This window comes from Aspergillus viridinutans (genome assembly GCF_018404265.1).
Source record: "Aspergillus viridinutans IFM 47045 DNA, scaffold_1, whole genome shotgun sequence".
In the NCBI taxonomy this organism is placed as follows: domain Eukaryota; kingdom Fungi; phylum Ascomycota; class Eurotiomycetes; order Eurotiales; family Aspergillaceae; genus Aspergillus; species Aspergillus viridinutans.
The window spans coordinates 4,324,006-4,339,929 of record NW_025091217.1 but is presented as its reverse complement, the minus strand read 5'-3'; the positions used below and the strand labels follow the sequence as shown (position 1 = coordinate 4,339,929).

Here is a 15,924-nt window from a genome sequence, read left to right as displayed (position 1 = left end):
GAATAGACACTCCCAAGGAATATCCTAGGCAGTTACGGAGTACATAGGTACGGCTTTCCCTTCTGCAGGTACACCAGCGTTTTGAATCGTCCGGATGTGTGAAAACACTTCCCCTTGCGTCTATGCTTGTATCCCAGTCACAGGTTGGACCACAGCATTAGCATACCCGTGTCTCTCTCGGATTCGCTCGTTCTATCTCACTCCAATAGTCATTGTCTCTAGCTCCTGTGTTAGAATTATGAATAATTGGTATTGATGATGGATGCTCCCTGTTTTGAGTGTTGAAAGCTATAGAACCTCAATTTTTGTCTTCGACTGCCTTAAAGAGGGCCAGTCCTGGCCACGTTCCTGTTCAATAGAATGACAGAACACCTCACATTCTACAGATTGCCAGGTCGTCATGTATCTAAGGAGTATTTATCGGTAAGCTACTACGGAGTAGTAAATAATAGGTAGTTTTATACTCACTAGGTTACCAGGAAGGACACAACGGCGGACACCCTTCTAATCCCATTGGCCTAGCTTTGCATCAACCATCTTAAGGAACCTTACCGTCATCGTCATCGTCAGCTTACGCCCAGTATTGAACTTGTTCTGGGCCTATTACCAGGTCATACTTGTCGAGCGGGAGGTGATAAATATGCCCTGGATATTGGTGATCTCCTAAGTCAACGTCATTGAAAGATCTGCCACGCTCTCAAGCAGGGAAAAGGAAAGGGCAATATGGTAGGATGGGCGCATCGGCTGCGTTCTCTGCAACCTCATGGCAAGTCCTGCAGGTTTGTTCCCGAAAGCCGGGATCTTTACATATACAGTCATCCTGCACTGGATCTTCAACCTCAGACTGATCCCCTCAGGTGAGTTGCATCACATAGAACCGAACCGCATTCACCGTCGTGTTGTCATCGTGACTGCTCTGGCTTGCACGGACTGGTATCTTCTTGAACTCGGTGACGCCACCTATGCCATAGGCCTGAGCTTGCAGGGAAGGCAATACTGGTGACTGAGCTGAAGACGACACCTTAAGAATCCTGCCAGCTCACGCCTCCAGACTTGGATACAAGTCCGCAGTATACACCGACTCATGACTTCCGGTCTTGTTTTGGTAATGGACTTGATCAATCCTTCCCAAGGTACTATAGCAACCAGGGACTTAGTTCAGAATATGATTGATGTTGATAATATACAAGCAATTTGCGGGAGGTCAGCCCATCTACCTCCCAACGTATTTGAGTTCCAGTTTCCTTAGAGGGATATAGGCAACCGAGGTGAAGACGAACGCTAACTCGTTGGCAACGTCTCCTCCATCTTGACCTATCATCTTCGCAATAGCACCTACATAGTAGGTTTCGACCATGCCGACTATCCATCCAGCGGCACCGCAAAGGAAAGCAGTAAGTCCCGCATAACCGACAGGCATTCTTGATGGCGTATTCCACGCATCAAGATCGTAGTTGGAGAGGCTACCCCCACGGAATAGATAGTGCTCGGTGAACAAGATCACGAAGAAAGACGTGTTCCAGTAGCCCAGCAGTGACAGGAAGTTCTCGAGGACGTCCAACAGGTGGTCTCGACCGGCGATACCGAGAAGGAGAATGCAGACGAACACGATGAACGACCAGACTATCCGTGGGACTTTTGCAAAGGGCTTGGCAAAAAGCTGCGCAGAGAGCGCACCTGAGTAGATAGCAATGCAATTGACGCCAACTAAAGAGGCATGTTAGTGAGAAGTCATGCTGGAGCTGAACGGAGTCCGTCAAAAGGATATCACATACTTCCAGACAAAACCAGAAGAACCAAGAGAAACTTGGCAAATCCTCCAGGGTAGATAATTGTCTTCAGAATCTCCCCGATGCCGTTCTCGTAGGCGTCAGCCCATTCAGGATTCGTATCCAAAGCCGAGCTGATGCAGGCACCAAGCAGCATTCCGATACAGGTTGGAATCGTGATCCCCAAAGTGGTGTATAGGAAGATCTTGATCTTGGGGGTGTTGACCGGGTAATGGACGTAAAAGTCCGAGACAATGGAGCTCCAGGATGCGCTGGAGCCGTAGATCACACCGATCAAGTTCAGAGCATTTCCTGACCTGGTGAGACCCGTAACTGTAGCAGGGGCCGCTAGGTTGGCTCGATGTGCAGACTCGCCGTAGATGATCATGAAAATAATGAAGAATAGAATCCAAGCGTATTGCTCATACATCAGGACTCCCCTGAGACCGACGAAACTGAAGAGAAAACTGACACACGCTACAATGACCACGCCCACGGCAATCGACACGCGGCCATCGGAAACGGCGCTGAGGGCGAGACCGCCAGTGATGCAGTTGACAGATGCCCAACCGAGTTGCTCGATCACGTTCAACGCAGCGATAATGGATGAAGGATAATATCCTAAAGAATATCTAGAGATCGCAACCTGACGAAGACCAGTACCAGGGCCCATAGTGGCGCACCAACCCTAAGGGGTAAATGTAAGCCGCTGGAAACCCAAAGGGGAAGAGCAAATCGCTCTAGGAAGATCCAGAGAAATAGGAAAGGTATGCGAACCGTCACAGCGGCACCAAGGAAGGTGGCACATATGGTGATAGCAATGGTCTGTCCCAAAGACAATCCAAATTCTTTTCCCAAGAACCCTGTGCTAAAACAACTGATGTTCATCGTAGCAGACGCCCACATGAAAGCCATTGCCAGGGAGTTAGGAGGTTCACGATTTTCAGGAAGAACCCTGTCAAGGCTGTGTGATTCAATCCCTAACTTGTGATCCAGCACCTCTTCATAGTAGTGAATTCGAGAGAGCAAGCCACGCTGTTTGACTGGCTCTTGTTCTTCCACTGGGGTGGAGGTTGGCTCAGGGTGAGCCTTTTCTTCTGCATCGAGACCGCGTGGATCCATGTCGAGGGTAGATAGGCAGCTTGGAATTGACAGGAAGCGACAAGACAGCCTTCCACACAAGCCTTTTTTCTACCCTTTACACTGAACGGGCGTGACGACCTTTTAAATCGGGGAGTGAGCTTAGCTTCGGCTGTCCCGTTCGCGACGCGGAGGTCAATCTCTGCTATCTTCCCATTTTTTTCCCGCGAAGATTGGACGACGATTTGTGGGGCTAGTGACCTTATCTCGTCCATGTTCCACCGTTCCACGAGACCACAGTCTGTGTGTCTCTCAGTGCCCCAGAGTAAATCCATGATCCATCAAGTCTAGCCTCCAAAGTCCGAACAACCGGGATTGCACTATTCCCATTTTTCACTGTTTCGCGCCACTCTTGAGTGCCGACCTAGATTGTCGTGAGATACGCTCTTGAGGTTGAGTGTTCAGAAATCAGGGGACAGCAATTGAGTTAAATTTGGTAGCGAAGGCAAACTTTTTCTGGTCAGTCTACGCAAGTAACTTTTGTCATCACCTGCCTGTTCTACTTAAGCTTTTGGTTCGCACCGGGCCTGGCTTGGCCTTCGGGAGCACGTCTCCGTGATGAACCGACAACGCTGGCTGTGGGTCGGAGAAAACTTGAAGGATGGATCAGAGTACCATTCCCTGGGAAACTCGAGAAGCAAGTTGATCGTCAGTGATATTCAGTGATAAAAGCGATCTACCTTGTTATATATAGGACAGCATATGACACGAACCGTACGATGCCCCAGGAAGTCCCATGCAGCATGAAGTGCAGGTTTAGACCCCCTAATCAGTGTCGGTCGTCGGGGACTACAGTGGTAATAACCGCTGTCTACCTCTCTAGACTGATAATTTATGTTGTTGATTACGACAGTCTAATACACCCGTCGATGGGTACTCTTTATGTTTTATGCTTCCCCTTCCTGTGCTCGTCGAAGCTGTCCATAAGTTATTCTGTAGGTAACGCCTTATGGACCTGTTTGTGCTACCACTTCCCGCATTAGATGAGTATAGGGAACATGATCCTCGTGGTAGATAAAGGTAAGCTTTGGCAAGCCGAACTTTCTTTTTAGCCTTGTTGGATGGCTTAGGGAGAGGAATTGACTGATTTGCTGTTGCTTCAGCCTATTAGATGTAAAGTATCAAGATATGTATGGAAGATTGAGGTAAGTGATTACGATGTTTAGTATCTTGGATGGGCAGGGGCTGCAAAGCCATTCGTAGGCTATCTATCTATTTACTGGGATTCCAGCAATGCATACCTGTCTATCAACTTTCATTCTTATATCTGATAACCTTATCCAGTGAACAATGAGCAGATGTTGGGGATATATATAAGGTCCATTTACAACCAGTCCTTGGTTCTGATGAGTAATTCTGGACCTGCATAGATTCACATAAACACAGAAGATTGCCTTAGAGCATGGCATGAGATATCCTACCTTAATGAGTTCCTGCCATCTAAGTGCTCTACACCAATGCTTTTTTCGCCATCCCACTCCCTCTTGTGATCATGGAGAAGGTGGACTTGGCACACACAACCTCTGGGCGCAAGCCTGAGGCTAACATGTTCTGTAACCACACGCAATTCAGTACCCAAACACCCAATTGAGAGGTTTGATTGATGTCAGCTCATTAATACTCAGTAGAATGAAATCCAATACTCAGAAATGAGTTAGCTCCATAGAAGTATATATAATCAAACAGCAGACAATATTGGATGTCCAGTACGACCGATGGAAGAGACAAGGCTCTTTGCCGCCCTCGACCCGAACAGGAATTCACCCCCGGCTTTCCACTAGTCGTGCTTTCCGCGAAGAGCTGTCTGTCCTCTTCCTCTTCTTCCCCCCAAATTATTCTGATCATCACTGTCATCATTGCCCGTTAAGCACGAGCATTGACTTCCCTTTCTTGCTCGTTCCTCCTCTCTCCTCACTCACCTTCTTCTCTTCCCCTCTCTTCTCTTGATCACGTTTCCTCTCAATTGTCTTTTTATTTCTCCTCATCCCCGCTAATTTGGTGATGCAGTGTCCCTTTTTCTCTTAGCCTCCACAGATCAGCAATTGGTCTCTACTATTCTTTTCCAAACATTTTGGATACAATATTGGCTACCAATATCATTAGAAACTCGTTGTCAGTTTCATTTACACTTTGTTTATTAGCGGTGCTATCTTTGCTCTGGTATGCTCAACGTTCCTGTAATGCCTTTTTCCAAGACGGAGATCAACATACTAATCCATGCATCGAAAAGGCCTACCTATTAGACTTTCTCTTTTCCCTCCCATCTCGAGTACATAATTCTCATTTCCGGTGTCAATTGACGATATTTGATGATGGCTTCTCAAGTACAGAGCAGTGATGTTAACGGTGGGGCCAAGTCCCTTGCAGCCATGCTGGAGGAGGAGCATGCCCGCAATGAGGCGCATAAGGTGACGGTGGAGGATACCGTGGACGAAGAAGATCTGCTGCAGCCCCCTTCATCTTCATCGGGGAAGGACCAGCAGACTGTTCCCGCCCAACCCACAGCTGCAGTCGAGGAAGCAGTCGCCGCTACACCCTCGGCTCCCAATGCGGCTCCTAAAAAGTCGCCTGCTTTTGATGTCCGTTCCGAGGAGCTGTTCCCCGCCTTGGGAAGTGGCCCGAAGGCCAAGGCACCAGCTGCAGCTACTTGGGGTGCCAGGCCCTCTGCCGCTGCTGCTCTTGCCAACGGTGTCGCTGGCCGCCCACAAGCGAGTATGTTGTTCTGTCGCCCCGTTGGTACTGCGGCTTGTTCTAACCAGTTATCGATCAGCAGCCGGCGATGTTCCTAGAATCATGAGTCTCCCCGGCAAACACATGGAGCAGCTTCGTTTAGCACCCTCTCAGATGATGCCGCGAGCACAGCTCAAGAAGCCCCTGAAGGATATTCTCCGTGACATCTCTAGGCGCTCAAAGGCAAATGTCGATATGCGGGGCGGCCCCGGAGGCTCGATCATCTTTGAGGGCAAAGGCTCAGTCGAGTCCGTAAGACAGGCTCTCAAGGAGGTTGCACAGCAAGTAGGATCCAAGGTATGCCATGATATCTTAATTGATGTTGCTCGTTTTCGTTAACTCGAGAGGATGTAGCAATCGGTCCGCGTTCCCATCCCAACATCCGCCCGAGCCCACATTATCGGCCGACAAGGTGCAATTGTGCAAGACATTCAACAACGAACGGGTGCACGCGTCCAAGTGCCCCGCGCCGATGACTCGGCCGCAAAGGATGACGAAGACGACAGCGACACGATCGACGTCCTGATTGAGGGTGACGCCGTTGCGGCAGAGATGGCACGCCGGGAAATTGAAGCTATCGTTAAGGAGCGGGCCTCCAACATGAGCCTGCGACTCAAGTCTGTTCCGGCCGAATTTTTCCCCTTCATTGCAGGCGCACATAATGCCAACCTGAAAGCTATCGAGGAGCGTACCAAGGCTCAAGTGCATGTGCCTCGGTATGATACATGGCAGAGCCAGCCTCCCCCGCAGGAGGCTGAACCCGGACGTGTGCAGTTTGTCCCAGCTCCTGATAAGCACATTCAGATCACTGGAGAGCGCACTGCTGCGCAGGAAGCTCGCGCCGAAATCGAGAGGCTTGCCGCCGATCTTCAGCAGCGACTGACCCTTCGACAGCTGGCCATCAACCGCGGGCAGCACCAATTCATCCTCGGGGATGGAGCCAATGCTCTTCATGACTTCCTTGCTGATACGGGCTGTGCTATTGTGCTACCACCGGCATCGGATGACAGTGAATTTCTTACCATCACCGGACCGCAGGACTGCATCGAGGCTGGTATCAATCGTGCCATGGAGCTTGCTACGAGCATGCAAATGGCCAGCATTGACTTGTCCCGTCAACATCCCAACGCTCCTGCCGGACCTCATGCACACGCACGTGCCCTCACCCGGTACCTTCAGCAACGACAGATCATCCGGCAATTGGAGCAGATGTACGATGCTCGTATTGCACTCCCACCTAGCGCTGACGGTCCTGTGACCTGGGAGGTTTACTCCAGGGACGGCAAGAATACTATCCGTGCACGGTCTGACATCATGAACTTGGTCCAGGCTCACCCTCCCGCAAGGCTTCGCTATGTCTCCGTCGATCCTTACTACCACCCGTACCTTGAGTCCCATAGTCTCGCCAAGCTCCGAAATGATTACGGTGTCCATCTTCTCATTCCGGATGAGCTGGATAGCTCCGATGTTGTTCTAGTCTATGAAGGACCGTCGGCTACGAACTCATTGCCTGAAATTCCGCGCCAGAGGCCATCTCCGACCGAGGTGGCCACCTTTGAAAAGTCCCTACATGAAGCGCAGGATTTCCTTACGCAGCTACTGGGAGACCAGAATGATATCGTTTCTAAGTCCGTTAAAGTTCCTGCTAAGTACCAGGAGAAGGTGCGCAAATTCATCGCCCGCGAACAGCAGGCAAAGGGTGATGACCAGATCCCTGTCCGTGCTCTCGTTGGAGATGCTCGAAATGATAAGTGTGACGTATCTCTACGCGGTCCTTCCCGTCAAGTGGATGAGTTGGTCTCAAAGCTGCAGGACTTCGTAGTGGAGCAGGAGAAAGATGATCTCGAAAGAGGCTACACAATCTCGTTCGACTTCCCTCAGAAATTCGCAAACTTCCTCATTGGCAAGCGAGGCGAGAACATCAACAAACTTCGCGAGGAATTCGATGTTGACATCAAGGTTGACAGTGGCAAGGTTGAAGTCAAAGGGCCCAAGGCTAAAGCGGATGCTGCCAAAGCCCGCATCATCAATCTTGGAAAGAAACTGGAGGATGAGACAACTCACGTTCTGAAGATCCCCGCACAGTACCACCGCGAACTTATCGGCCAGAAGGGAAGCCAGGTCAACAGACTCCAGGACCGCTACTCTGTCCGAGTTCAATTCCCCAGGGCGACGGTTGCAACACCAAGCTTCGACGATCAATCCGTGGCAGACACTTCTAGCGAAGTCGGCGGCTCTCGTCCTATCCGCCCCAACCAGGCCTCCGACGAAGTCATCGTCAAGGGCCCGAGCAAGGGTGCTGATGCCGCCAGAGATGAGATTTTGAGTCTGTTGCAGTGGGTCATTGACCACTCTCACTCGGCTACGGTATCTGTTGCTCAAAGTCAGATCCCATCTTTGATCGGCCAGCGTGGCCGTGAGATGGACAAGCTTCGCGCTGATACCGGGGCGCAGATCGACGTCCCGGGAGCCAATGACGCGCCCGACGCTTCGGGTCGTGTGCAGATCAAGATCAAGGGCACAAAGCAGCAGGTCGAGGAAGCAAAGAAGATTCTGCTGCAGCGATCCAGCGAATTTGACGCTATCATCACCAAGACGATTGATGTTGACAAGAAGCATCACAAGGCTTTGATCGGCGGTGGTGGTAAGTTTGTGATGATATAAGTATCTCTTCCATCTTGGAAACTGACTTGATGCCCAGGTGCGAACATTCGCAAGATCGTTACCGAAGCCGGTGGTCCTACCGACGGAAGTGCGTCGCGCATTGTCAGATTCCCCCGCCCCGATAGCAGTGAATCCACTATCAAGTTGGAAGGAAATGGCAAGGTCGTTGAGAACATCGTTGCTGCTATCGAAGCTTTCGTAAAGGAACGCGAAGACCAGATAACGGTCACTGTCGAGATTCCTCCTGCACAGCACAGACTCCTCATCGGCCGCGGAGGCGAGACGAGACGCGGGATTGAATCGCAGTTTAATGTCACCCTGGACATTCCCAAACAAGGCTCTGGACGGTCCGATATCAAGCTGAAAGGCCCAAGCAACGCTGTCGAGAGTGCGAAGGAGCACATTCTTGCCATGCTGAAGGATCAGCAGGGTGAGACGGTCGAAGTTCCTCGGCATCTGCACCACGTTATTGCAGACAATGGCGCCTTTTTCCGACGCCTGCGCAACGACTACCGAGTTACTGTCGATCACGCTGGCCAGCAAGTGCCCCCCAAACCGGCTTCTGACGAGTCCCGCGCCACGACAAACGGGGCGTCGTCCCTTCCATTGATCACTGATGAGCCCAGCGACTCTGTGGAGGCTCACTCTTGGAAAGTTGTCGACCACAGCGCTGCCGCCCCAGATCCGACGCAACCCGCGACCATTCCATGGGTGCTTATTGGAAGTAGCGACAATGTGGCCAGAGCCAAGTCGGCGTTGGAGAAAGCCATTGCTTCTGCATCCCAGCAGACTGCGACTGGCTATCTGATTCTGCCCGATCCCAAGACATACCGTTTCGTTGTTGGCCAAGGCGGAAGTCAGATTAACGCTATTCGCAAACAGACGGGATGCCGGATCAACGTGCCCAAGGACCAGGCTCGCGGGGAGGCGATTGAAATCAAGGGCAGCAAAGAGGGACTGGAGAAAGCAAAGGAGATGATCCTTGACGCCGTCCGCGCTGGACTCAACGGCGGTTCCAGATGAGCGTCATCTTTCCTTTCCGGTTGCTTCTCGGAATGAATGTCCGGATTTTTGCTTGGGGACATTCATCACCTTGGAACGCCCTTACGATGGTCTTTTACGCATCTGCATTCCATAAAATTCCACTCCATGATCAGCACTGTGTCTACTTTCTATTCTTTCTTGTCCTAAATTTATCATTCTTTTTGTGTATCTTCTATTTTACATTTCTTGAGCAAAGCTGTATTCACGTACTTCTGTCTATCTTGATCATCCATAGCGCACTCCACTGATGGAGCAGGAGTGAGCCACTATACCACCTGTCACCACGGCAAGAGGGGGAATTTGAACTGAACCAAGACACATTCAAAAGCGGTCTATTTGACAAAGGGATATAATAAGAGGGAGAAAAAGAAGGGGAGGGGGGTAAGAAACAAAAGACAGAAGCCAATCGCTCCTCTACTATATTATCCGTAGCATAAGTATGGTCATATAACGTCCGCGACAATCTGACTTGGTTTTCCCCTGAAGAAGGGAGATACCAAGCACAGTAAAAGTAAACAGAAATATCTGCGTTGGGTATCATCACCCAGCAATCCCTTGTGAAATAACAGAATCGCCATCAGACAGAAAAAAACAGTCACACTGAAACCAGCATCTCTCCTGTATAAATTCTCTTGTGAGTAATTTTTTTATTTTTTTTTTTTGATTTGTCGTTCCAGATTTTCTTTTCCCTTGCAGACACATCTACTGCTGCTGAGCATTGGCCTGGAGGTACTGGTAGGCACCGTAAGCGACGGCAACGCCGACAACCAGGACAGCGTACAAGCCGAACCCGCTGGACGAGGAAGTAGCGCCTGTGGGAGCAGAGGAAGAGGGGGCAGGCTTAGCGCGCGCGGCAGGGTCGCCGGGCTACATAGGAGAGACAAATTAGTTTGGATCCGCGCATGTCAGCCGAAGCTTGGGAAAAAAGAAAAACCTACCAGGCGCTTCACAGTACCGACCAGCAGACCCTCAAGGATCTCGCGGGCCTCGTCACTGTGGCCGACGTCCTCGAAGGCCTCTGTGCTGTCCTGGCCGGCTACGTCGAGGAGGACCTCCTCACCACCACTGGGAGGTTTCGAGTCAGTTTTGGATTTGATGTCTGTATTGGGGGGTATGTGACGTACGGGTGCTCATCGACGAAGCTGGAGCAGTCGTAGACCTTGTCGTGGACGATGAGGTAGAGATCCTTCTTGGTTTTGTGCTCGGAGATCTCCTGGAGGGTGAATTCCTTGGAGGCGGACATTGTGATTAAATTATTCGATTGGTCTGGATTGGTGAGGACTGTTAGATTTCTGAAGTAGCGATTGAGAAGAAAATAGGATGAGAGGGGAAGAAGGAAGTGCCAGCAGTCAGCAGTCAGCAATTCCGTCGGCGTAGGATGTCAGACGATAAGGCCAGCGTTTTGCTTTTCAGGTACTTCTCCGAACGGGAGTAAACACGCCTGAAGCCAGAGAAAGTAGACTTACCAGGAACAGACAACGGAGAGATAGGAAATATGACAGGATCAAGGCAATGCCAAAAGACAGACTGACTGATAAGATTGAAATAGGGAAAGGGAAATTGGGGGAAGGATAGGAGGAGATTCGGTGAGGAGAAAAGAAGAATCTAGAGAGGTAATGGCGGCGGGAAAGTTTAGCTGGGTGGGTGATCCCGAAAGATACTTGGGGTCGGCGGCCGGCCTGTGATTGTTCTGCTGGCTTATTCCAGAACCTCAGGCACCGCACCGCTTCTTTTACTGCCGTGGATCTGATCCGGTTACTCCTCAGGCGCCTTTTGTAGCGATCGGTTCAAGTGCTCATACAATTGTGCTGTCTTATTCAATTGCTCTAGAGGGACTGACTCTAAATATTCTATCAGAGGTGGTTTGATAGCGCTGGATAGACAAAGGGCTCCGTCTTCCCTCCGCGAATAAAAAGCCGCTTATTTCTCTTCCCCTCTCATGTCTCTCTGTTCCGGATTCTCCGAGACCTGAAGAACAGATTATATAATCTTTCATGTATTCATGTGTTCGCTCTCTTCATTTCCATAGTCAAGAACGGTTGGGACTTCTATTCTAAGACGAGCGCTGACATGCACCGCAGGATAATACTTCCCAATCAGGCCATCGGCGAACATCTCGAGGATGAATGAATATTCTGATTGACTGAATCGGAATGGTCTTCCGCTGTCCTTAAGATCTCGGCTGCTAGGCTGCTACTCCACTTGACGGTTCTTGCCTGCGGAGTACCTAGACTCATACGCTCACTGTCTTTGTAGCTTGTAGGCATCTCTGTCAGAAGTATTGGTCCATAAGATTCTGCCAATCGATAGCTAACACGATGGTATTCATAAGTAGAACTATCTTGTATGCAGATGCATAATACTATGCAAGGAGTTCAGTCGCACACTAAAATTCTAGGCTGTATTAAATCGTAATCGTGCCTCGATAGTCCACAGACCCATTTATCCCAATTAATGTACATGATTCCCCAAAGCAACCCAGCAAGTTGACCAACCCTCTCTGTTCCGGGGTCAACAGCCAATATAACCTCGGGGATGATCGACTGCGGCAAACCTATCGGATAGCGTGCTTGGACTTCCGTCCTTTTCTGCCTCAGGATAGACCTGGTTCCGGTGTCCGCGGAATCTGTCCATCACAGGCCAACTACCACAGGAAACGATGTATGAGGACATGGGCCAGAACCCATAACGGCCATTGAATGACAAGTGTATAAATGTCCTGTCAGGAACGTCTATACTTCCCATTGCAACAGTATCTACCCAACTCTCTCTATATACACAATAACATTGCTTGTGGACTCAGGGACAAACATGCATGGCTAAAGAAAAAAAGAAAACAGGCCAAGGTCAAATCATCATTTATGGATCATCATCAGGTATCATGTCGTCGGCCGTCATTTCCCTGCAAATAGAGCAAAACAATCACTCCGAAACGAATGCTCAAGGTGTATCCGAAACCGAAAATCATCAAGATGCAAATTCATGGCAGTTTCACTTCGCCGGAACTCGCTCGTAGAATACAATATATGCCTGTTCGTTCTGCAGCCGGTCTTTCAAGCGCAGATCGCGTGGGTTAAAGTCGGTCGCCCGCTCATCGTCAAACTTGCGCCAGCATTGGCGCTGCGCATCCCGCACCAGCGATATATAATGTCCGCTACCCATGGTCGATCCAATATGGCGTAACACCCCATACGCATCGTACGTGAAAGGCGCTGTGGTCGCAGAGGTCATGTCTGAAGCCCTGGCATCGTTGGCAGATCCAGGGCTCGCAGAGATGACGAAATCATCCATCCGAAGTCCATGCAAAGGAAAGTCAATGGGTGTATGAATCTTGCGCGCACTTTGCGTTTTCGATGCTGAGAATCTCTTGAAATGGATCACCAGAATCTGGGGCGCCCGGGTGATGATGATCTGTTTCGTCGCCACCCTCTCACATTTGCAATAAGGACACTTCCACACTTCATCCCCACTCAGCATTTCCTCCTGGCAGTAACTACGCAGGCACTGATAGATGTCGCCCGTGCCGGTCGGTGGAATTTCAACACTGATACTATAGAAAGCCTCATACGTTGTTGACGTCCGCTTGCAGGTTGTACATCGAAGCCGACTGGCGTGCTGGCCAGCAAACAGTGAGGAGATGAAGGATTCTTCCCGGTGACAGTAGCGATCCCACTCAATCTTGGAGACCTTGGGTACAGGCATCCGCTCTCGCTGCATTTCTTCCTCGAATGTGAGCGGCCGGAGAGGAGTCCTCTGCCAGTTGATGTTGAGGTCCTCATGCAAACAGTCCACCACAAAGTCAAAAAACTCCTTGGCATCCTGTTGCCGATCGATGGCCCACTCTTGATTCAAGCGGCCGCAAAAATTGCGAAATGATGTCGGCATGATCACCTCAACATCGTTCTTCCACAGCGACCTAATCAGATTCGCAAATAGCCCAGGCATGACGCCTTGTGATCCTTTCCAATTCTTTTGAACGTAGAACCGGAATCGGTTGTCAATGAAGAACTTGCTAAGCATTACGGTCGCGCTGAGACATTGGATGGTTGAGTTCATGTAGCAAGTCACCCCGAAGTTGGTCAAACCAGTCCGCGGAAGTTTGAGGCGACTCAGCATCGAACTGGGAGTATACAAAGCTGTTTTGGTCGCCGAATTCTGCCGTTCCAGAGGTGCCTGAATTTGCCGGCCATCTGAGACGCCACTATAGCTCGGTCGGGGTAGGGCGGGAGGTGGTCGTGATGGTGCAACAGGTACAGGAGCAGCGTAATTGGGTGTAGAGGAAGGTATCGACGGCTGAGAGTGCGGCACAACCATCGATTCCTGAATTGCATGCGGTTCCGGGAAGCGCCGCAAGAAGTCCTCGTATGTATGCACAAAAGGCGTAACCGGAGGCTCCTGCTGCTCAGAAGCATCTTCCGGTTCCTCTGTCAGCACTTCCTCCTCGATATAGGTGCTTGTGTCAATCTCCTCATTCTTAGACTTCTCCATCCATGCGGTCAATTCTTCCGGATTCAAAGGCTTATATTCGCGCAGTCTTCTTTTTCGGACTTCAAGACTGGAATTGGCACTCGCCATGGTCGGTACCCTCCCAAGAGGTCGGCCCGGTCTCATCGCCGGCCTCTTGGCCTGTATGGATCCCATTACGGCAGCAGTTGTCGATGTTGCCAAAGACTGCTGCCCCAAAAGGTCAATCCATGCATCGAGTCCACCCAATAGTAACGCAGGTGGCCGTGCATCCTTTAAGGGCTTGTACGCATTAAATTCATACAATGTGTCGTGCAAGGCTCGAAGATGAGGAGCTGTTGTCCCAACAGGCGACCCCGCGAGGTAGCTGACCGAGTCCGTTCTCTCGTCATAGTACACAACAAGGTCAAACTCATTGCGCCTCTCGAACAGCGACTGTTCATGTTCAGGTGATACCACCAGTCGCTCTTCAAGTTCCTCCGCAGACACGTTCTCTTTCAATGCCACCGGTTCAATGCAGATGATTGATTTTGCATAAATATGGCCTCCGTCGAATTTCTCGCGAGGTCGCACATCGATCAACAAAACGTTGTATTTGCGGAGGTACTCCAGTAAAGCTTGAGCGGTGATAGTAGTGCTATGCGGTAGATCTGCGGAGCTACTCCTGGCTTCTCTTACCTGGTGAACGCCATTTGGCGTCATCGATCGATAAGGATTGTCATCAAGATCACCACGACTGGGACTGCCACGGGGAGAGTTGGCTAGTTGTGAGTATCGCGGATTGACAGGGCGGGAGCTCTCAGTAGATGTTCTGGGCGGATTTGATGGAGGTTGAGAAGGCACTGTCCATATCGGACTGTAAGCTGGATCAGGGGCCCGAGGAAGAGAGGTATTAAGTGGTATCTTCGGAGGCGGATTGGGTACATCGTGATTTGTCCCCATGTTACGGGGCCCTAGAGGGCGCCTAGAGGGTGAGCTCAAGTTTGAGCTGGATTGTGAACCTTGCTGTATGTAAGACAACGGACGAGGAGGATAGTCATTAAGGTATTTAGGCGGCGAAGGCGTTGTGGTTGCACCATTTTGTCCATTATTCGGATGATTTTGACCATTGACGGGATATGGTGATGCCCTTAGTTTAGCGAAGCGTTGGGCAAGTAGGTCCTCAGCAGGGGCCGAATATCTGTTCGGCTTGGGTCGTGTGTCAGGCGTGCTTTGGAATTCTGAAGGACTTGGCATCCGTACTGAACTCTCGCCTGCTTCCTTCTGACGGCCCCTAGAAGGTGCACTCTGGGAAGTTGCCGCGGCGGTTCCCTGAAATCCTGATGTAGTGAACCGGGATGGCCCCAGCGGTTGGATATTGCTAGCCAAATTATCCTCCAAAATCTGTTGTTTGATATCGTCCATCGTCCCTTGCTTCGTCCGCACAGCCTATCAATTTGTCAGCCACACGATCTACTTCTCGTCGGGAATCCCAATTTCGTGGGCGTGTTCACTCAAAAGCCATGAACCGCCTTCTCATGGCTGGAAAAGCATACCATCATAAGACTCGCAAATTGCTTGTACCATGCCGGGCTCTGGTTGACGGTAATGCGGTAGTCAGGATGGTGCGGTATGATGTTAATAGTGATCTCAGAAGCACGCAGGTATTGCACATAAGCTTTGTCCAATTCTTCGGTATCAGCGTACTCCCTAGCTAGCTCGATCGCCTCCTGTGCCCGTCCGACCAAGTCACTCAACTATGAGACTCCTATTAGCGATATGCCACAGCAGAAAACTCAAGGCGAATCAACAAAAGAGCAATACGCACCGGAGTTGATTCGTTCACATCCAGAGAGGCTGCTTCATCTTGAAGATCCTTAATATTCGGAAATCGTGGTATTCGGGATGAGGCATGGTTGCCATTTTGAGGTGAACCTGATCTGCCATTTCGCTCCACGCCCGATTGCATGCCACCCAAGGAGTGCAGCCGATCGGGATTCTTGCACGGCGCAAAATTCGGCGGAGAGGGTAACGATGCTGCATCCAATGTCATTATACACGGATGAAGAGAAGTATTCTCTAACACATGACCGTGACGGAAGCACCGCGGGGAAAAGCTTCGGGAGAGCCACTA

At 50.5% G+C, this 15,924-nt stretch overlaps 4 protein-coding genes across 4 annotated transcripts; 1 reads left to right on the top strand and 3 right to left on the bottom strand.

Moving 5' to 3' along the window:
- Positions 1-1,213: 1,213 nt before the first annotated feature.
- On the bottom strand, positions 1,214-2,891 carry Aspvir_001228 (putative nucleoside transporter; the record flags this gene model as incomplete). Its single annotated transcript, XM_043266354.1, has 3 exons — positions 1,214-1,707; positions 1,776-2,457; positions 2,547-2,891. 3 exons carry the CDS (start codon positions 2,889-2,891, stop codon positions 1,214-1,216), a joined length of 1,521 nt encoding a protein of 506 aa, XP_043122289.1.
- Positions 2,892-5,218: 2,327 nt separating this feature from the next.
- On the top strand, positions 5,219-9,326 carry Aspvir_001227 (putative RNA binding effector protein Scp160; the record flags this gene model as incomplete). The annotated part of the gene is made up of 4 exons (XM_043266353.1): positions 5,219-5,621; positions 5,680-5,936; positions 5,994-8,283; positions 8,341-9,326. The coding sequence occupies 4 exons, from the start codon at positions 5,219-5,221 to the stop codon at positions 9,324-9,326; spliced, it is 3,936 nt and encodes a 1,311-aa protein (XP_043122288.1).
- A 723-nt stretch (positions 9,327-10,049) lies between these two features.
- Positions 10,050-10,590, bottom strand: Aspvir_001226 (cytochrome b5-like heme/steroid binding domain-containing protein; the record flags this gene model as incomplete). Its single annotated transcript, XM_043266352.1, has 3 exons — positions 10,050-10,214; positions 10,286-10,412; positions 10,472-10,590. The coding sequence occupies 3 exons, from the start codon at positions 10,588-10,590 to the stop codon at positions 10,050-10,052; spliced, it is 411 nt and encodes a 136-aa protein (XP_043122287.1).
- Positions 10,591-12,338: 1,748 nt separating this feature from the next.
- Positions 12,339-15,843, bottom strand: Aspvir_001225 (putative ubiquitin C-terminal hydrolase; the record flags this gene model as incomplete). The annotated part of the gene is made up of 3 exons (XM_043266351.1): positions 12,339-15,239; positions 15,347-15,547; positions 15,619-15,843. 3 exons carry the CDS (start codon positions 15,841-15,843, stop codon positions 12,339-12,341), a joined length of 3,327 nt encoding a protein of 1,108 aa, XP_043122286.1.
- Positions 15,844-15,924: the final 81 nt, after the last annotated feature.